The sequence below is a fragment of the Mercenaria mercenaria genome, chromosome 6 (assembly GCF_021730395.1).
Source record: "Mercenaria mercenaria strain notata chromosome 6, MADL_Memer_1, whole genome shotgun sequence".
NCBI lineage: Eukaryota > Metazoa > Mollusca > Bivalvia > Venerida > Veneridae > Mercenaria > Mercenaria mercenaria.
In genome coordinates this window covers 71,453,631-71,475,771 of record NC_069366.1, presented here as the reverse complement: position 1 = coordinate 71,475,771, position 22,141 = coordinate 71,453,631, and the positions used below count along the sequence as shown (strand labels likewise).

General features: G+C 34.7%; 1 protein-coding gene across 1 annotated transcript; it reads left to right on the top strand.

Annotated features, from left to right (window-relative positions):
- The first annotated feature begins 628 nt into the window (after window positions 1-628).
- LOC123543590 (b(0,+)-type amino acid transporter 1-like) lies at window positions 629-19,138 on the top strand. Its single transcript, XM_045329656.2, has 13 exons — window positions 629-1,131; window positions 7,939-8,103; window positions 8,720-8,821; window positions 9,359-9,598; window positions 10,553-10,678; window positions 11,597-11,696; window positions 12,117-12,161; window positions 14,241-14,364; window positions 15,324-15,427; window positions 15,870-15,966; window positions 16,420-16,569; window positions 17,043-17,205; window positions 17,478-19,138. Exons 1-13 carry the CDS (start codon window positions 1,119-1,121, stop codon window positions 17,543-17,545), a joined length of 1,497 nt encoding a protein of 498 aa, XP_045185591.2. The 5' UTR covers window positions 629-1,118; the 3' UTR covers window positions 17,546-19,138.
- Window positions 19,139-22,141: the final 3,003 nt, after the last annotated feature.

Sequence of the window (22,141 nt, the reverse complement as noted above, 5' to 3'; positions counted from 1 at the left end):
AAACGATTGTACTATTTTTTGGAAATGTTACGGGTCAAAATTCGTGGCTGACTCGACTGACGATGTATGGCTTAATTTCATTTTACATGCCCCTGTGCTTTCGAGTGTTTTTGTCGCTCCTAGAGCGAATCAGTGTGAAATATATTTAAAAAAAACAATAACCCACCCCCCCCCCCCAAAAAAAAAAAAAAAAAAAAAAAAACGCGAAATAACCAGTTTCCTTTAACATCTATCGTATTCGGAGTATTAAATGAGTCTACACTCTTGGAATCATCAACGGTTAAAACAAATTATAATTAAACATTTTCTCTTTCTTTTCTTACAGAATTCTAACAAGATCAGAAAGCCAATAAAAGTCTTCTTTTTTTCTTTTATGTTTAATATACCGGACAGTTTTACGATAGTATTTGTTATAGCCTGTTGCAGACAGTCTTGCGGACTGAGAGTCTGGCTTTGCACCGCAGTAGGTCCTCATGCGTGATTGTGTCCAGCCTTTTCAGGTTAATTAAAGTATCAGCAATTTACATAGGTAGCATCATTTATGTTTAACAGATAAACATTCAGATAATCTAGGTTATCAAATTAACGTATGGTCATGTACAGTGTAACAGTCGTGTTTATAAGATGTATAGATTATTTCTAAACTTTAAGTAAAGCCAGTCAAGTCAACCAAAAGGAATATTAATTTCGTTTCTACGTATATTGTTACAAAGATTAATATCTGCCTTAAATGGAGCTATTTGTGAACATATCATCGCCAGTTTTTGAATGGAGCTGACATAATAAGCTCTTGAGAACTTATTTTCATCGTTTTGGGCGGCAAGATTTTTTTATCTGTTAACCAATGTTGGAAGAAACAGAAACAATAAAACTTGCACCATTTATCCACGAATCATTAAAAGTAAACTATCATATAGATATAACTATCGATGACACTTCAGCGTGTCCTACCTGTACTAGCTCCACCCGCAACAAACTTATCTGCAGGTTTTGTTTGTGTTTACGTTTTAAACAGACCGAAGATGGACTTACTTTCACACTTCCGGATTTAGCTTCAGAATTTGTGTCAACAAGTTACTACTTTCAAAAGTCGGATCTTTTTTAAAGGTGGATTAAAAATGAATTCAGATGGTAAATATTTTAATATGCAGTCTATTTCTAAATTTCTGCGTCATTTTAAAATCTTCCGCAGGAAAACGCATAAGCGCCATAAACCGGATACACCTTCAGTGCATTGGTCTATCTTTTGCCAAACTTAGAATTGTGAATTGAGTTAGAAAGAATTGCATGTACTGTCATTCTATATACATTTTTATATACTTCTAAAGCAATATTACACCGGAGCTGACTCCATTTATACATCATTTAGTATAACAATTTAAAACATTTAATATTTTTGTCAGAAATGGTCCATCTGTAATTATTATATAGGAGTGTTAATGAAAATACAATAAGCCGGGAAACTTATCATCGATAAAAATACCAAGCGGCACTTGAATAGATGTTATTGTGACTCCAAGCTATTAATCTGACGGACAGACAGACAAATGCAAAAGTAATGATTTTATCATAGAGATAAACATACACAAGGTAGGCAGTTACAGGATAAAGTAATGATAAATTTAATGATAGTATCACTAAGTACTGATTATTAAAAATAATATGCGCATGTATTTAGAACATCGCTGACTGTTATGATATTACTTTAAAAAAGAAGATATTAAACTTATGGAAATGTAACCACATAAGACCGACGAACTTAACCAAACAAGGAACATTCAAATTGTACATATTAACAAAGACAGTGCCTCCATTTAGCAATGCTTACATGTGCAAACCTAGTAAGTAAGTAAGTAAGTTATTTAGGTAACAAGTGACATAGCATGGCTAATACCCAAAATGCAAAATATAGCAAAAGTAATAGCATATTATTATACAATGTTAAGACCATGACATGCACACCAATACAAGGATAACACAAAAAAAGTGAAAAGTGATTTTCAATTATTTCCATTGTGGTCCTTGTTATTGGTGGCAGTACCATGGGAAAATCATGTATGAATTATAATAAATATATCATTCTACATAGAGGAATGTACTTAACACAGAGTGCATGTTATAATAAATTATCTGCATAGAAGAATGTAATTATCATAGAGAGCTTAAATTATTAATTCTAATATATGTAATACTGATAAAATTTGAGCATTATGCATGATTATACTTGAAAGAGAATCAGAGTTATTGCACAAACTTACACATTATAAAAAATAAAAAAATTATTATTGATAAGAGTGAGATTCTTACTTACTCCTTGAGCACTTATAAACGTATAAAGAAAAGTAATAAAATTAAATAAAAACCTCATTCGACAATACTAACTAACTTCATTCAACAATGCTAAATAATTATATCGGCTGGAACTTGCCAAGAAATAATTCGACCATGAATAGCATGTAAACGGTAATGTATGTTTTACAAATTTCAAGGCTATCTGAAAACAATAAATGGAAGTGTAACATAACCGATATATAATTTCGGCCCGCCTTGGCGGGTAGGAATTTTATACGAAAATTTATAGGTGCCTCCGTGGCCGAGTGGTTAAGGTCGCCGACTTCAAATCACTTGCCCCTCATCGATGTGGGTTCGAGCCTCACTCGGGGCGTTGAATTCTTCATGTGAGGAAGCCATCCAGCTGGCTTACGGAAGTTCGGTGGTTTTTCACAGGTACCCGCTCGTGTTGAAATAATGCACGAAGGGGCACCTGGGGTCTTCCTCCACCATCAAAGCTGGAAAGTCGCCATGGTGACCTATAATTGTGTCGATGCGACGTTAAACCCAACAAAAAAATAAATAAAGACCGAACTTTTCGGTTGTGGAGAAAAGAAACTTGTGTAATAAAATTTTGCAAAGCGTATATTTCAAATTAAGGATAAATCGTATCTGAAAGAAACCCAGTTATAAAAGTTCAATGACTAACAAGTTATAGTTTTTTGTGCAAATTTAGCATGTTATAATTTTAATTTTAATGCAATACTGGGGTGACCTTTATGACACATACTTTGTGAGCAAATGCATATAGGGGTACATGCATTATGAGGCATCCTGTATCCTTTGAAACAAACAACGTATCATATTAAATTCCAGTCACGTTTTATACATTGATGTTACTATGTTTCTCCTTGCTGTAACAATGTCTGAAACATACGTTACATAAGTTTGTTACTGTATTTAATCTTTAAAACGGATTACATAGTAAATTACATGTAACAATTTAAATGCATCAATTCGTTCTAAAGCATTTAACTTTTTTATTGCTTATTAACCGTTTTGAATGACAAATATTGACATTTAACCAACAGCTCATATTATAGAGCCGTGCCATGAGAAAACCACATAGTGGGTTGCGACCAGCATGGATCCAGACCAGTGCTTCCATCCGCGCAGTCTGGTCAGGATTCCATGCTGTCGCTTTTAAGCTACTAGAATTGAGAAACTGTTAGCAACAGCATGGATCCTGACCAGACTGCGCGGAATGCGCAGGCTGTCTGGATCCTTGCTGTCGCAAACCCACTATGTTGGTTTTCTCATGGCACGGCTCATTAACAACGGTACACCCTTCGACAAAAAATATTACGAGCGTTATTCCTTCACATTTGTTTTTCGTTTATAAAATATAAAAGGAAACACAGATTAATAGTTACAACAACAACACTGCCGATGTTAGCGTGATTTCAAAATTATTTTAGTAGCAGAGACAATTTCATTTAGTGAAAATTCGTTATAGTACCATATGGCGAACCTTGCGAACGATTGCATTGTTTGTCGACATCAGTAGCTTCGAAAACACATAAATACATATAAAACGTTAATTTCAGAAAGGTATACATCATGACCTGACGAGTGGTTATTTGATGATGAATCTTTAACCAGGAGTTGGCATTAACAGCAAAACAAAACCATACGCCCATTAAAAGTACAATAGTCATTATCTTGATTACTGCAAAAATGGTAAAATATTCAGACAGTGCCCTTATTGTACCAGTTCTGCAGTCGATTCCATAAATGCCAATATATGAACTAAAGGCAAGTGAAAAAGTAAAAAAAAGTAGTTTTGCGACATCCGTTAATTCTGTATAACAGATGATTAAATTTAAGTCAAACAAAAGCCTTATGGTCATGAGTGCATGTTCGATAAACATGGTGTACTAAAATTTAAAGCAATAAAATGTCAGTTAGCATGTTCAATGTTGTTACGTCTCCAAGTTGAAAAAAGTGTGGCATTAGTAACGGGTACATTTAGGCACATTGTGTAAAAAAAAAGAAGAAAAAAAGAGAATATATATTCATCATGTCCCCGCTTGCGTACACTGATATCTCCACCAAAGTTTCTCATTTGGAGATATTCTATGGAGCAGCATTGCCAAACAACTTTTTAAACATTTTAAAGGTATGAAGGTAGCAGTTCGCTGGATATGCCTCCGTGGTATATGTAGTCCATACCAATATATTGTGCCATTTTCCCGCCTGGTAAAGGCGATTTTTATGCCAGATATGAGCTTTATTGATGCTTGATTGTAAAGGAGAATGCATGCGGTACAAGTTGTGTCGAAGCTGTTTGGTAAAATGAAAGTGAAAGTAAATATTTCCTGATGTCTTCCTACACAAAATCACGTGTCTCAGTCACGTGACCATGGTTTCATTGCATTATGGTCAACCCCATATCTTTTGGTATTTTTTGATAGCCTAAAGATAGACCTTCAAGTCTCGCAATAAGTGAAAGGCTAAAAATGCTGATTAAAACATGTTATAATTTGTTATTTTTTACATAGAAGTAGTAGCGGAGGCATTTAATACCTTCTGACCGTAACGATTTAGCCCGCGCCGTTTACGTCACTGTTGCAGGTCATATCAGTTGAAATGTAAAACAGTTATTAAAGATATCCAATGGTCATCGTTCACTAAAATATTTTATCTGTATGTATCTGTATGTATTGATTTACTTCAAATGTAGAAAATCCTCACCAGAAGTGTATAACTTTACTAAATATATAAATTAGTTGTGTGTGTAGAGCTACATGCATAATTAAATGTCATGTAGAAACAGTCGATTTTTAACAAACTTCCAGTTTTTTTAGCTGGACACATCTATACTGTGTTTATCTATACATGTTTACTATTTTAAACCTAATGCAAAACGTGACCATGGTTTCATTGCATTATGGTCAACTCCTGTTCATACATATAAACCTGTTAATTTTATATTTACATAAACTTTATGTAGTAACTGTTCATGTTTTGAGATATGAAATTTAGGTCTAACATACCTAGGGATAACACTAGGGAGGTTGGGATTTCATACATTTACGTTTATGATTTTCATTTAATTCAATAAGTTTAAGTGTTGAAGTTCAAAATACTGCAACTCTGTCAGAATTTAGACGTATACGTTTAACAATATACATGCAAAACCTTGCATTTGCAGTCCAAAAAGGAGTATGTTTTCGTAGATCGCATGAAGCAACTTATCAAGTATGAATTATAGCGGTAATATTTTTGCTACAAGATATATCAAGTGTCATTAAGTAGAACAGCAAATACTGAACAGATTCAAATGGCATGTGGTATATCAAAACCATGATATTATATCGTATCAATATGGCAGGTTGTTAACACAAAACCTTAAAACATTCAAAACCATGATATATTGAATACCACAGGTAGTGAACACGATCCCATCAGACATACGTGAACATTTTTAAATGTACCTATCGGTAAATATATTGTTTGACCTGATCTCTATCTCACATAGAGGGCTCAGCGCGAAACTATTGTAACTGTATATAAATAAAGAACAAGATACAATAGTTTTGCTCTCAGGCCTCAGACATGTCTGTGCATTATACCTCCGACGTGCACATTATTTCGTTGGCATGTTTGGGCGGGGCAATACGTATATTTCCCTGGTGAAAATAGTCTTTAAATTTCGAGGGCGTGTAAAATTTACTGCGTTATAAGGTAGCAAGGTACACTTAGATGCGAAAATTTTGGGCACGGACGGTCTTACATGTAGCGCGTCGCAATATTGCACTTCCCCTATGAGCAAAATTTGGGTGGCTATTTTATAAATTGCGTGCATGTTTTGTGCTTTTAATTAATGGCAAGATCGGGATTCTCATACAAGAATAAAGAAAGTTATCAAAGCGAAAGGTTTACATCATCCATGAAAAATAGCGTGCCAAAATCATCAATTTTGCACCTTTTGAACAGTCTACAATGATCCCGCTGCCAGAACACTGTCCAATTTTATTGCATTTCTTAATTTAATAGTCCTTACTGAACGTCAGGATATAAACGGAATGGGGGCCCATCCAGCTCGTTTTTTTTTCGGAAAATAACGAAAATGTTCCGGAGTATCAATCAACAAGCACAGAACCCTTCCGTGAATTGAATTTTTCCGCGAAATGGTGTCTCATTGATCATACAAAGCTACCAGCAGTTAGTTTTCCAACTGACATCAGAATTTTACATGTATCGGCTGTATAAATTTTCTAAAGAATTAATAATCATTATCTCTCACCTTAATTTACAGACATCCAAAATCACGATGTTCTCTTTATAACAAATATTGACGGGGGCTAAAATTCGAAAGTGTACCCTTCTACCTATAAAATGTGAAATCGGCCATTTTGAAACTGGTTAAGGTAGTTCTGCACGTTTGGGTCGAATTTTTTTCTACAATGTAGAATTTGATTAAACCCCGATTTTTCAAAACTTCAGAATATACCTAGAAAATACAGCAAATAAAAAAGGTAGGGTCGTGTGCTTGATTTTTTGCTAGACTGATTTGAACAATATGGACCTCACGCAATATTTTATAATGAGAGTCTATGGGAAAATCATAACTTTCATAACATTTTCGCGAATAGAAATTTTTCTACAATGTAGATTTTGATGAAATTTCTCCCAGTTGTAAATAAACATATGGCCTATAATTTTTTGAAATAAAATGTATAGGTCCGTGTGCTTATTTTTGAGATATTTGACCATAATTAAAGCGAACCGGACATTTCACGCTAATTTTAAGACATTATTTTGAAAATTTTAACGAATCCTTTGTTTTAGTATCATATTTTGACTTGAATATAGCAACCATGCCACTGCAATAAATGCACTCACAGGCTTCGATTAATTCATAGAATGATTTTCATTTCCGTACGCCGAATCTCTACGTTTTCCGGATAAATGACGTTACGCCATCACTTCCGGTATATCAAACGTGCAGAACTACCTTAAAATATAAAAAAGTAAGCTAAAACCTGCGTCCAAAGGCTTCCATATCAGACCTGCGAGCTGTATATACATTTTTTTGAAAGTACGTGTTTACTTTTGACTGAAATAAGAATCTCATTTTATAACTGCTACTGTCAAGATATGTAACCTTTACGATATATTTTCCATAAATGGCAATACCAGGAAAAGAGCATGGCAATTGGTAATATATAATTTAGAATTCAATCGTTTATTGAATATAATTTTAATAATTAGTCTTTTAATTTTCTTGCATTATATATGAATGTATGTAATCTATCTAATCTTTTAATTTGTCTAGATTTTTTTATCGTGAAACTAGCCCCTTTGTGTTGGGCAGTTAGAACTACATTAACACTTTTACATTCCCAGTAAGGAATACTCAGTGAGACAGGCTGAGGGACAAGCAATTCAACGTCTGGAAATTGGTCTCAGAGGCCCATTTATTTCAGTAGTTCTATAACTGTGAAATCATTGTATTTTGTATTTTTAGCTCACCTGTCACAAAGTGACAAGGTGAGCTATTGTGACTTACGTTAGATGACGATGCATCTTGATGTTATCTAACATTATAACAATTTTGTACGCCAGTCCATTATTTAAGATACTGGTACTTTTAAAATTCAGACGATAAACCGTACGAGGCGTTGCAGAATGGTGCACGCCAAAGGAAGCCAGATGGCACACCGGAAACCGCCTCTGAATATGGATCTGTTGTCATCCAAGAGGTCAAGCTGAAAAAAGAGGTCGGTTTGATTGGAGGGATTTCTTTAATTGTGGGAACTATTATTGGTAAGGAAATGTCTAATTGATATATTAATTTGTCAATTATTGTGTAAAGACAGGTACATGTACTAGAGTATTTTGCATGTAACCCTGAATATAGCTCCAAAAATTCAAAAAAAAGGTAAAAAAAAACAATTTTATAATATATCTAATAAACTTCTTTCATTGTCCATGAAATCAATTATATGAGCCGCGCCATGGGAAAACCAACATAGTGGGTATGCGACCAGCATGGATCCAGACCAGCCTGCGCATCCGCGCAGTCTGGTCAGGATCCATGCTGTTCGCTAACAGTTTCTCCAATTCCAATAGGCTTTAAAAGCGAACAGCATGGAGCCTGACCAGACTGCGCGGATGCGCAGGCTGGTCTGGATCCATGCTGGTCGCAAACCCACTATGTTGGTTTTCTCATGGCACGGCTCATATTATTTTTGAAATACCACTTTAAAGTATTTTATATGTTCTGACGGAGAAGAAACGAAATTAGGGTTGAAAATGCTACGGCAGTCCCTGTAGGTACAAGTGCCGAATCTCTTCGTGCCGTGTGCAAAAATGATGAACAAAATGGCGTCGAATAACTTTGCCATCACGTTCTAACAATTTGAACGTTGCACTTTTTCAGGTTCTGGTATTTTCATATCACCTAAAGGTGTACTTAGTATGACAGGCTCAGTTGGGCTCTCTCTGATTGTTTGGGCCGGAAGTGGAGTTTTGGCGTTACTTGGTAAGTGTCAGTTGGCGTACTGTTTGAACTCAATAAAATGTTAAGACTAAGACATTCCTTAAGATATTGCTAGAGGTTAAACAGTCCTTAATATATTGCTAAAATGCAAAACAGTCCAAAAGACTTTGCTTAATCGCTAAATTCGTTCCGAATATATTGCTAAAGTGCTAACAGACAAAAATATATTGTTTAAAGACTAAATCAGTCCTAAATGTATTGCTAATGATACATACAGCACATTTTAAGACATCATCCTAACGTACTAAAATCATTATTATTCGTGCGCGACTTATTTTCTTGACTTTCGTGGTTGACTCAGTCTACGAAATTAATTCCAAGTAAACCGATTAAATTTAAACTTTTTCATCTTGAAAATACAGGATTTTGTATCCTTATGAAACAACCACTTTGTTCGAAACCGCAATTTTTTCTTGCCAACGCAATCAAATAATGTCACAGTATATCAGATTAAATGTCATAGCAGCCAGTGTGGACGTTTAAAGACTTATATACATGTACCATTAATTAATCAAACAGGTTCCCTGTGTTATTCTGAACTTGGTACACTTATCAGGAAATCAGGGGGAGAATACGCCTATCTTATGGAAGCGTTTGGACCAATTCCAGCTTTCCTGTACGCCTGGAATTCTGTTATAGTTATACGACCATCTTCAATAGCCATTATCTGCCTGACCTTCGCTGAATACGTCACGACATTCTTCCCTAACTGCGGAACGCCCCAGATTCCGATGAAAATTGTAGCTGCTGCTGCTATTGGTAAGTTCCGTTGACGATAATGTTGTGTTGCTGACAAATGTTTTACTGCCTATAGATCAAACGACACAGCTAGTTAAAAGTATGAACTAACTTATTTTAGCAACGCTTAGAGATTTTGGCTCGGTATCCCGGGAAAACACTTAGGTAGTGTCATACTGGAATGTAGGCAATGTAGTTCAAATTTACGATCCTTCTGGTTTAGCGGCTGACATTAGACTGCGTACTTGAACCTTTTATATGATTAGTTTGTTCATATAGGAGATATTTGTTTGTTTTAGTGTAATATTGATTTAGCTTTCACGATGAACGATACTGCAATATTTTCACGAGTGGCATCGCCGCAAGTGAAAATGTAAGATATGGTGTTCTTGGGTGAAAGATATTTTGATCTTACATGTAAAACAAACAAATTTTCTTTTTATTTCATGATTTGACAAAATTTACCAATTTCATAGTTTCTTACCAATGAAAAATGTATTTGATACCAGATATATTTCACTCTAACATTTTGGTAATTCACTGAAAGACATGTAATGAAACACGTTATTTTATTTCATTTCTTATATTGCATACTGAGGATAGAATTTTTATAATCATTACGTTAGAGGACCGTGTGATAGACTGGTTATAGGCAACTATGTTTACCTGGTTAAATAAAGTTGTTATTATTATTATTATCATTATCGTTATTATCATTACTATTTTCAAAATGTCATGAAAATATATAATTTTATTTATAGTCGCCACCAGGGGGTTGAGGGGGAGGTGGGCATTACTCCGAATAATGGAAAGATTATATTGATACTTAGATAAATGCATAGCAAAGTTTTGCAGTGTTTGCCATTTTCCCTATTACAGACCTGCTGGCGAGAAAAGAGCAAAAATCTAGTTTCTGATTTTTACAGAGAAAAATCTACACGTTTTATGCTGAATTCATCTCTTCAAATATTTCAGTTACATTGATGATCGTGAACAGCTTGAGCGTTAAGGTGGCAGCCAAGGTTCAGATCTTGTTTACCGCCGCTAAACTTATCGCACTCGGGATCATCATTGTCGGCGGCATAGTTAGACTTGCGCAAGGTAAGTCATTTTAACAGTTTAAGGCGTGCGCATGGTAAGTTCTCAACTTTTGACTTACACAAATTTAGATCTCATTTTTACTAGCACAAAGGCATATCTTATAGTTAGACTTACAAGAGGTCAGAAAGATCAGTTAATTTGCAACATATCAGTTGACGTTCTAGATTAGGACAAGGTCAAACGTTTTGTGCAGATTTGCACACGATATCTCATTTTCAGTCAGGCACAATGTCATTTCTCAATTTGACAAGTGCACAAATGCAAATGTTGCACATGATCAGATCTCATTTTAGTTTCGTGCATATCCAGGTATAATTGTTAGATTGTACCGGATCAGATTTTATGTACAGAACTGTGAAAGGTCAGTTATGCTATCCATGATTGAACAAGGTTAGATCTCAGTTTTAGAAACTGCACAAATTCAAATTTTACAATATCATATCTCATTTTTAAATTTGCGTCAGGCTACCTTTTTGTCTTGCACAAGGTCATTTATCATTTCTGTACATTACTCAGCTATATGCGCCATATCCTACAGAGTTTTCTAATGTTACGTTATTTTATAGCAAGTTTTCAGATTTTCAGTGATTTAATTCCTCGTTTGGAAACCATATACTAGAAGGTACAATTAAGCGTATTGTCAGATACAACTTCTCTGGACCAGTTTGATCAGCTTCCTTGTTCTGAATCTTTCGAAGGAAGGTCTAGTATACTCTATATTTACAGACGTCTGACATTTAATTTTTCTCAGACAGGTTTAAGTACCCTAGCGTTTTCTTTGAATTCGTGCTTCAGGACATATCGCGTGCATACCAAATAACAAAGTTGCTTTACACAATTCCTTGCGCAGGTTTTAAGAAACTGATGCATAAGAAGTGAAACAAACAAAAATACAATTTTGATATTCTAACTTTACAGGTCATACAACTCAGTTTGACAACAGTTTCGATGGCACAACAAAGTCCCCTTCTATCATAGCGTTAGCTTTCTACCAAGCACTGTGGGCCTACGACGGCTGGTTTGTTTATTTGTGCATTTTCAAAAAAATTGTGTCGGTATGAATAATAAATCATATGAAATTTATTTGGCCTTTTGGTGTGACACAGTGTTTAAGCTGTAGATAGTTAGCTTTCTAGCCATGAGGTCAAGGACTTTTTGGCAAAACTTGACTTAAAACAACGGTATCCCTCCATAAGTTAGAAACCCAGACAGCGGTAATCAAACGTGAAACACCAGCTCTTGTTATCAGCTTGACTTTACATGTTGATGTTTAAGGAATATGGTGACAATTTAATGTAATTAGTAAGAAAATAAATATTAAATGATCACTTAAATCTCAAACACATGACATTGAAATAATCTTATCTGCTGGAAATAATTTACAAATATATATAAGTCTAAACGATATTTTGTAGTCATTTTAACACTTTCTTTTCAGGAATAATCTCAACTATGTTACAGAAGAACTTGACAAACCAGAGAAGTATGTCAGTGTACACTGAAATTATATACAGCTTAAATTAAAAGAGATGTTTAACAAAAGCTATATGTAAAACAAGTATTCCGCTCCCTCACATCTCATGATGGCTTGTCCCATTTAGTTAATACTAATTCATCTTAGCTCGATTGTGATGAAAGCTTAAAACTTATTTGAACCATTCTCGAGTCTACTTCCTGGAAAAACTAGTAATGGTGTCATATGAGAGGTCATGGTCGTGACCCCAGTGGGGCTTGAACCCACGACCCTTGGGTTGAGCGGTCGACACCTTAACCACTATACCATTTTCAGTCTCGAGATCACCTTGGCCTTGACCTTTGACCCGCTAACCCCAAAAACAAAATGGGTCATCAACTTCATAAGACCAATCATGCTGTCAAGTTTGAAGATACTGGGTTAAAAGGTTTTCAAATTATTGAATGGAAACCGTTTTCAAGGTTCAGGCCCCTGTGACCATGACCTTTGACTTACTGATCCAAAAACAATAAGGATCTTCTACTTCATTAAGTCCAATAATGCTATCAGGTTTGAAGGTTCTTGGTCAAGTGATTCGCAAGTTAACATGCAGAAATACAGTAATGTAGTTTTCGATGTTCAGGTGCCTGTGACCTTGATCTTTGACTATTGACCACAAAAACAATATGGATCATCTACTTTATAATCCAAATTATGCTATCAAGTTTGAATGCTCTGGGTCGAGTGGTTTTCAAGTTATTGAGGGACAACCGTTTTCAATATTCATGTCTCTGTGACCTTGATCTTTGACCTTTTGATTCCAAAAACAATGAAGGTCATTACCTTTATCAGCTTAATCTTGCCACCAAGTTTGAAGGTTCTGGGTTGAGTGCCCTCAAGTTACTGAGTGGAAACCGTTTAGAAGGTTCAAGCCCATGTGACCTTGAACTTTGACTTACAGACCCAAAAAAACAATAGCAGTCATCTACTTTTGATCCCAATCAAGCTATCAGTTTTAAAATTCTGGGTTGAGTGATTCTCAAGTTATTGAGCGAAAACCTTTTTTCAAGGCTCAGGCCCCTGTGCCCTTGGTTTTTGACCTACTGACCACATACACTACAGGGGCATCTACTTTGTAAGCTTTATCATGCTACCAGGTTTGAAGGTTCTTGGTAAAATGGTTCTCAAGATATTGAGCGGAAACCGTTTTCAAGGTTTGAGCCCCCTGCGACTTTGACCTTTGAAATACTGAACCCCAAACCAAAGCCTGATCATGCTACCAAGTTTGAACGTTCTGTGTCAAATGGTTCTAAAGTTATTAGGCAGAAACGGTTGTCAATGTTCAGGCCCCTGTGACCTTAACCTTTGACCTACAGATTCCATAACAATAAGGACCATCTACTTTCTAAGCTGAAATCAAGCTACCAAGTTCGAAGGTACTTGGTCAAATGGTTCTCAATTTATTGAGCGGAAACACCGTTTTCAAGATTTGGGCCCCTATGACATTGACCTATTGATCCCAAAAACAATACGGGCCATCTACCTTATAATCCCAATCATGCTATCAAGTAAGATTCTGGTTAAAATGGTACTCAACTTAATAGGCGGAAACCATTTTCAAATTTCCGGCCCCTGTGACCTTGACCTTTGACCTACTGTCCCAAATAACTTTAAGTCATTTACTCTGTAAGTCCAATCATGCTACAAAGTTTGAATGTTCTAGGACAAGTGGTTCTGAAGTTATTGTCTACGGACCGACCGAAAGACGCGACTGACAGGTGCAGTAAGGTCACAGTTAACAATATATCCCCGCTTTTTCGAAAGGGCCATAAAAAGATTCTCGGTTAATATCACATAGACCTATCATAACATTAATGGAAGGTTTCCTTTACTGTAAAACTCTTTAAATTCCTCTGATTTGTCCTGATTTGTTTATTTGCGAAATGTTGAATTTGCAACGTTGTGTTTTTCAGTGTAACATGATTTGCCATGTATATTGATGTGTACTAAATTCACGTTGTGCGTCATTGTCATGTTATATTACAAATAGAATGATATAAACGTGTACGATATCTTACTACTGACTCGTATTGTAATCTTGCTTCGTAGAAACCTACCACGAGCGAATATCATCGGCGTTGCCTTGGTAACAGTGGTGTATATCTTTACAAACATCTCTTACTTGACTGCAATGTCGGCTGCTGAACTTCTTGACTCAAATGCCGTAGCCGTGGTAAATATCGCCTGCTTCTGAATAATTATTCTCATAAAAGTGTGTACTAGAGTTGTCGTACTTTGCTAGAAACAATGGCGACCATTTTGGACGTCAGCTTGTTTTTCAGAGTATTTCAGTTAGGTCATAGATTGTCATAGATTTGTTTGATACAGAACATGTTCAACTGGATTGGAAGTAAACATCCCAGCTAATCGTAATTTATTCTATGCTAACTAATGAAATACTGTATTCTATCAGTTAAATATTTTTATATCTCATCACTGTGAGTGTGAAAATATGAAATCTATATTTTCACACTGTGAGAGATATAGCTCCGCCCCCTCATACATTGTGTATGAATTTTAAATTATTTGTTTAAAACAGGATGAAAATTGTAGTCGCACTTTGTTCTTTATAGTATATTTCTCGATTCAAATTATTTTACTTAATGAGAATTTCATAATGTTATGCAGCAAAAAATAAAATAAAATGGAACTTTATGTTGTGTGCGTCTTTCTAACGTCACAACACGTCTGACGTCATGTCTGTTTAAAATTTGTTGCAAAATGCACATCTCAACGTAATTAAGCATAAAATAAAAAGAAAATTTGTTTGTTTTCCGTGAATATGGAATATATCTCACCTCGAAGTGAGAAAATTTTCACATTTTCACTCGCGCTACGCGCTCGTGAAAATATTTGAAATTTTCTCACTTCTCAGTGAAATATATTCCATATTCACTCAAAACAAACAAATATCCTCTATGTCTTGTTGAACCACATAGACCTAAAGTTTATTGTCAAAATATGAACCAGACGTCTGCTATTTCTTTTTGGAAATGATGCAAACCGGGAATTACATATTTTCAGTGGACATATTTATGTGTACACTAGAAATAATTATCAGTCAAGTTACTTTGAAGACATAATATTAAAAAATCTAGAAACAGCGTGTATATACCAGTCATTTCATTATAGACATGGGGTGACCAAGTCCTGCAGAGTGCGGCTGTTATACTGCCTATTGCTGTTCTATTTTCTACATATGGATCGGCCAATGGAACGGTTTTCAGTGGAGGGAGGTAAATCGTATATCAACATATGTCGGCACTGATTGTGTTGTCTGTAAATTAATAACAAATTATATTGAAATTTTGATGTTTTGATCGACCATTTAAGTAAAAGTACACACTACTGGTACAATAACTAAAATACGACGTCATCATAAGTAGATTTCGATTTGCTCTGTAAATGAGTCACACTTTGGTCAATAGAATAGGTTACGAATAACACTTTTAATAATTGTTTAAGAAATAATGTAGTTTGTTTGAGTGATTTTTATTAAGTAACTATTATCAAAATATAGGTTTATGCTGTTACATCCTTTCCTTTTTGTCCAAAGTACTTTAAGGAAAAAAAACATAGCCTCACCTTACAGACAATACGCATGCGCAAAGAAAGTGATATTTCCGGTCGACTGAGACAAAGATTAAACTTTTTGCGTTTTATTCATTGTGATTTCAGAGTTGTATACGTTGCTGGTCGAGAAGGACATCTTCCAGAACTATTGTCGTTTGTACATGTTCGTTTATTGACACCAATGCCATCTATTATATTTACGGTGAGTGTAATATCCATTGCCAGTGACTGTTTGTTTTCAGTTGATTTGCTGTGGCTTCCCTTTAATCCAGATATTAGCAGAGTCATTTCAGATGCATTATGTTCATACAACAAGCAATATGTAGCGAAACTTGTCTTCAAATAAAAATGCATGGTCGGAAGTTTGGTTATTGTTGTGAAGAGTCTAAAGTGAAGCTAAGTGAAACTAAAAATGAAAAAAAATGCTCGAATGATATCGTACAAGATTTAAATTGCTCTCGATATTAATTAAATTAAACTTTGATGCCAGCTTAATTCGCCATTGGACAGAAACCATTTCATAACGGAAGAAAATCAACTTACTGTATCCCCAATGCATCTATGAACTTTATGCATTTAAGAATACTCAAAATGCAAGTTTTCCACCACCAAATTTGAAATATCTCACAAAGAAGGAATTGTTTATACTTTCCAGTGTTGTATCGCCCTTATTATGATTGGTATAAGCAACATTGGAACACTGGTCGATTTCTTCAGTTTTACGGCGTGGTTATTTTACGGCAGCACCGTAGCATCACTGTTAGTCATGAGATACACAAAACGCAACGAGAAAAGGGTTATTAAGGTAAATATTGTGACTAAATATGTAGCTATCCTCTGTATATGTAGCTATCCTCTGTACAATAAAGCACGATTAAAATTGTCAGAGACCGGGTTATTTTCGTTTTCCATTATCTTTATATGTAGTCGACCAAAGACCAGTCCGGGAAACAATAACGTTTTGTACACAAGATAAATACTACTTTTTGTATATTGCAATTTTATGTCAATATTTTACATTATTTGTACTATACAATACTGTGTTAAACTACGCATACTTCTTTACGTAAAGATATCAGAATATTTTTGTAAATACGTAAAATATTTATGTAAGGTTTACATTACAATGTTTTGTATATGAATTAAACATGTTCACAAATAAACCATAAAACATTTATATTAAAATATTACAGTAAATATATAGATATAATACAATATTTGTATATTACAAATGTCATAATATTACAATATGTGACAGTTTTTGTACTTATATTACAGCTACCAATAGTTATCCCGATTTTATTTCTGCTGTGTGCTATATACCTTGTGATAGCCCCTATTGTAGAGGACCCACAGATACAGTTTCTTTATGCTGCAATATTTGTTGTCGGGGGACTACTTTTCTATTTTCCTCTGGTCCATTTCAAGCTCGTGTCTGTCGGTAAGTAATTTAGAAATCTATTTTTGTTATAAGAAGCAAAATTTAAACAGATATTACACATCATGCATGTAGATATGGAATCGACACGTAAGGTAGTAGACTCGTATGTTGTTGAGCTATTTTGATGTCCGAAGATGAAGGGAATATGTAATCACACGAACAGTGCCATCAGAGTCACACTACTATATACTGCTCCTATTTGTTATTCTTGTACAAGTAAAACTTTGCAAAATGAACAATACTCATTTTTTAATTGTGTTTTCATATTTCAGACAAGTTGACAATGTATATTCAGATGTTGATGGAGATTGCACCTTCACAGTACATGCCAGACGATTAGAACAACTCTCACAGATACTTTAATATATACTGCTAAATATATCGTCAGTTCAAACTAGTGGCAATGTCGATCCTCCATAGTAAAGCCGTTCAACGGAGCCACTATCGACTTTTATGTATGCATGTACTTTTTACGTGGAAAATGTATTTGAAAAAAAAAGAACATTCCACAGCACGATGTATGTCATTCTGTCTCTTTTTAGCCTTTACATTTTACAGTCGATACTTAATTTGTGCTTTATGCACAAGTTACAATAAATAAGGAAATTCAAATTCAGTCGTTCTCAATCACTTCAGTTCGTTCACATGCACCTATTTTGTTAGTACATATTCCAGACTTTTCCAAGATCAGCACGGATGCAATCTCAGCTTACAGATGTAACAATATGGTGCACAATTGTTGATAAACTTTTGTAAATAGTGTCTGCGTTTTTAGTATGATCGAGTCATATATAGTTGTATGAGTGATATTCTATAGTACACTGACTCACATTTTTTCCAGTCATGATAACTCGTATAGTTTGTATGAAATTACCTGTTTATAGCTTATCTAAAATATTTGATTGTTTATACACGTATATAAAAATCTTTAATTTTGAGTTACGTGGAAAAAAAACGATTCGCTTTAAATGATCAAAATAACGCATCTCAAACTGTTTTATAACGTTTTTTCTTTTCTTCATAAATTGCTTCTTTCGGACCAAAAAAAGAAAATGTTCCTTATAGACGACTTTTCCCTATAACCAAGTTTGCTCTTTCCGTAGATTTCTGTATGAAAACAGACGACGAAAATGGGAGAAACAGACTTTTCGTTATATCCTATATATCTGAGGTTAATTGTATGTATAGTCATTTCTATTGGTGTAAACACTGGCACATGATAAATGATAAAAAGTTATATTGACACAATGGCGGAGACAGATGTACATTTTTTACCTTTAGCTGTGACGTGATAACATGATGAGGTCATAAATATAACGTCGGGGAGAACAACATTTTGGATAAAGTTGTCTCATAAGTTTGAGAATCTTACTTTAATGCCTTGTGTATGTTATTTGCCCCCAAAGAACTCTTCCAGATATTTTGACGTTAATAATTTTTATGAGTGTTTAATGGCGGATATTTATAAGTACCAAGATGAAGGTTTAATGTACATTTTTGGTGGTTTTAACAGCAGATGTGGTAGTCTTGAGGATTTTATTCCAGGAGTTGATAGTTTACCTGATCGGCAAGTGTCAGATTTTAAAACCAACCATTATGTGGAACTTTTTATTGAATTTTAAAGTGTAAATATGTGTATTTTGAATGGTAGAAATTCTACCCAGAACGATTTCACTTCAACATCAACAAAAGGATTTCAGTTGTTGATTATTGTCTTGTTTGTTATTCAGACTTAGGTAAATTTTTGAATTTTCACTGTACACAGAGTTACTGATTTGGTAAGCCGATATGGTATTTGTTCCATTGTTTTTTGACATCAACTAATGTACCAGATCATCCGTTGCTGACTTTGGACATTGCAATACGTACAATAGTTAAACAACAGAGTAATTGTAGTGATAAATTAGAAGATAAATACGAAAAGTTTGATTTCTATAGTATTCCTATTAATTTTATGTCTGACGACAATACTGTTTGTAATATAAATGTTTTGATTGATTGTTTAGAACAAGGATTGCAAACGCAACAGGAGGTCGACAATGTATATGATGCATGGGATTATGTTGTAAAGGAAAATATGTATAGTAATATTCCGTATAAACCTGTGTTCTATGGTTAAAGTCCTCATATGTTAGCTTCCGTAAACGTTTTGATAGAGTTCAGCGTGCTGTTAACGCATATATTGGTATAATCTACAAGAACACTTGCTAAATGAATGCAACCAAAAAATAATACACAGTTCTGGAAATCTATTGAAAAATAGGCGTAGAACAGTGTAAAAATAAGACTATACCTTTAGAAGTTAAGTTTCCAGGTGGTAATATCACTAATAATGCCCAAGACGTTCTTGACAAGTGGAAAACAGATTTAATTCATTTTACAATAATGTTAAGTATGATGATGATGCAGATAGTAATCATGAGGAAAGTAGTAATTCTTATGATGATGAACATGTATTTAACCGTGGTATTTCTATTTTTGAAATAAAGAGGTCATTGATGAAATAAAAAAAGGAAAATCCTCTGGTATAGACACTATTCCATCAGAGGTTCTACAAATTGATGCATCAGCATTATTTATGCATTCATTGTTTAATGTATGTTTTAATAATGGTGTTGTACCAAGCATTTGGGGGAAATGTATTATCAATCCTGTCCCAAAGTCGCCCAGTATTGATATGAGGGACCCACTATCTTATCGAAGAATTTCATTAGGAAACTCTATGTATAAATTATACTGTAATGTCCTGGATAATAGATGAACAACATGGGCAGAAGAAGAGGAAGTTCTGGTTGATGAACAAAACGGTTTTCGAAAGAAACGTAGCACAGTTGACCAAAATGACGCTGGCAATTTAGTCAACGCAACAGTTGATACTGTCCAAAATGCTATAATGTCTGCTAACGGTCAGTTTGACATCACACCAATACCTTTCGCTTACCCTTTTGCATGTTTTACATATTTCATTGTCTACAATAACAAACTGCGATGAAGCTATTTTGTTCGGTATGTGAACTGGTTCTATTTTACCGAATCGGCACAGGAATAAGCAGTCAATTTGATGCTCCAATAGATTGAAACAGAAAACGAAATCAAGGGGGCGGGGGTAAAATACTGGCAAACTCCTACATTAATAAGTTTGTGCCTTATTATTGTAGTGTCAACTGGTCTTGGTTTATTTAGGGAGACAGCAAATTCTATTTCATAGAGAGCTACGAAAGGTATATAGAATACTGATAGTTCAAAGATATCACCAAGGTCACCACGATAGAAAGAATTGTACACTGGTGTCATTCATTTAATTCTTCTGTGGGAATTGATGCCCTATTACAGACGGCATTATGTTCACAGATAATAACTTGGCAGATCAAAGAGGTGTTACTAAAGTATTTGAAGATCAACCGATAACTATAATCAAAATGGGCAGGCACATATCAGACTTCATCCTTTCGGAGAATCGAATGCTGATATGGATGAGGGATAACATCAAACATGCCAACATTATGCAGTTTCTTGGTGTTACAAAACTTAATGGCAGCATGTAAATCTGCATAGTGGTATCATCCTTGAATCTTTGAATGGTATACCAATAAGTAAAAAAATCGAAATTCACACTAAAAGTCTTGTTTTTTCTCTCAAAGTCATTAATAAAAGGACTGTCGTACCTACACCTTAAAAAGGAATAGTACATGGTCACCTCAAAGTCTTGAAATTCAATCTGCTTGGATTAAAACAAAATCGAAAATTACACAAAAGATGATGTAAATCAAATGAATTTTTCTCAAACTGAATCAATAGAAGACAAAAATACATTGCTCTGGATGGCACCAGAAATAATTAGATTTAAGAGAAAGCCAACTTAAGTATTTAAAATTGGTTTTCACGAAACATTTACAAGAAACGAAACATACCATGAGCTTATAATGAGAAATATAAAAGTCATAAACGTAATTTTAACATGTGGTATTCCACAGCAATTTGCAAGAAAAACAACAATGACATTCTATTATAAGGAATATTTCTGTTATGGGACGGTCTTTGGATCCAGCCACAACACCGAAGGCAGAAGCAATTTAAAACGTAACAAAGGCTGTTTTTTTTCCAGCAGAAATTTCCTTAAAAAAGAAGCTGGTTTTGATAGCTAAAATTAATCTGACAACATTCTGAAATTCAAAAACATATTTTGCATTTGATTACGAATACATTTTGTTATGATTTCGAAATTTGGCACCCTTGAATAAATACATTATACTGTTATTGACCCTTGAGCCATTGGATATGATGTAATATTCACCAGAATAGGTCAATATTGCCCTCTTCCTGTGAATATCACATCATATTCAATGACTCAAGAGTCAATAACTGTTTTATTATATGCGTTCAGGTTTATGAATAAGTAACAAATATTTGTTGTTTGAAAGTAACAATAAATAACTTCCATTCTAATTTTAGAAAGTCATGTTTCATGGGGAAAACCCACTAACCATTAAACATGAAATACAATTTCAAAGATGATGAGCGGTTTCGGCCAATGAAATTTAGGTTATTAGCCTACCATCATCAGATGGTGGGCTATTCAAATCACTCTGCGTCCGTGGTCCGTCGTCCTTCCGCCCGTTAACAATTTCTTGTTATCAGATACTACTGGGGGGAGGGTGGGGGGGGGGGGGGGGCGGGGTTTGATCACACTTTGTCAGAATGATGTATTAGTACCCTAGTTTTGTCCCCCTGAAAATCAGACTGGTTCAAAAAATTTTGAGTGAGTTATGGCCCTTTGTTCATTTTCATAATTTACATAGATTTATATAGAGAAAAATTTTGAAAATTTTCTTGTCCTAAACCACTGGGCCTAGGGCTTTGATATTTGGTATGCATCATCATCTAGTGGTCCTCTACCAATATTTTTTAAATTATCTACCTAGGGTCAAATATGGCC

Excerpts from the sequence above, each read along its gene's own strand:
- LOC123543590 (XM_045329656.2), top strand. Across the intron at positions 9,599-10,552 it reads TGTAGCTGCTGCTGCTATTG|TTACATTGATGATCGTGAAC; the intron begins GTAAGTTCCGTT and ends CAAATATTTCAG. Across the intron at positions 16,570-17,042 it reads ACGAGAAAAGGGTTATTAAG|CTACCAATAGTTATCCCGAT; the intron begins GTAAATATTGTG and ends CTTATATTACAG.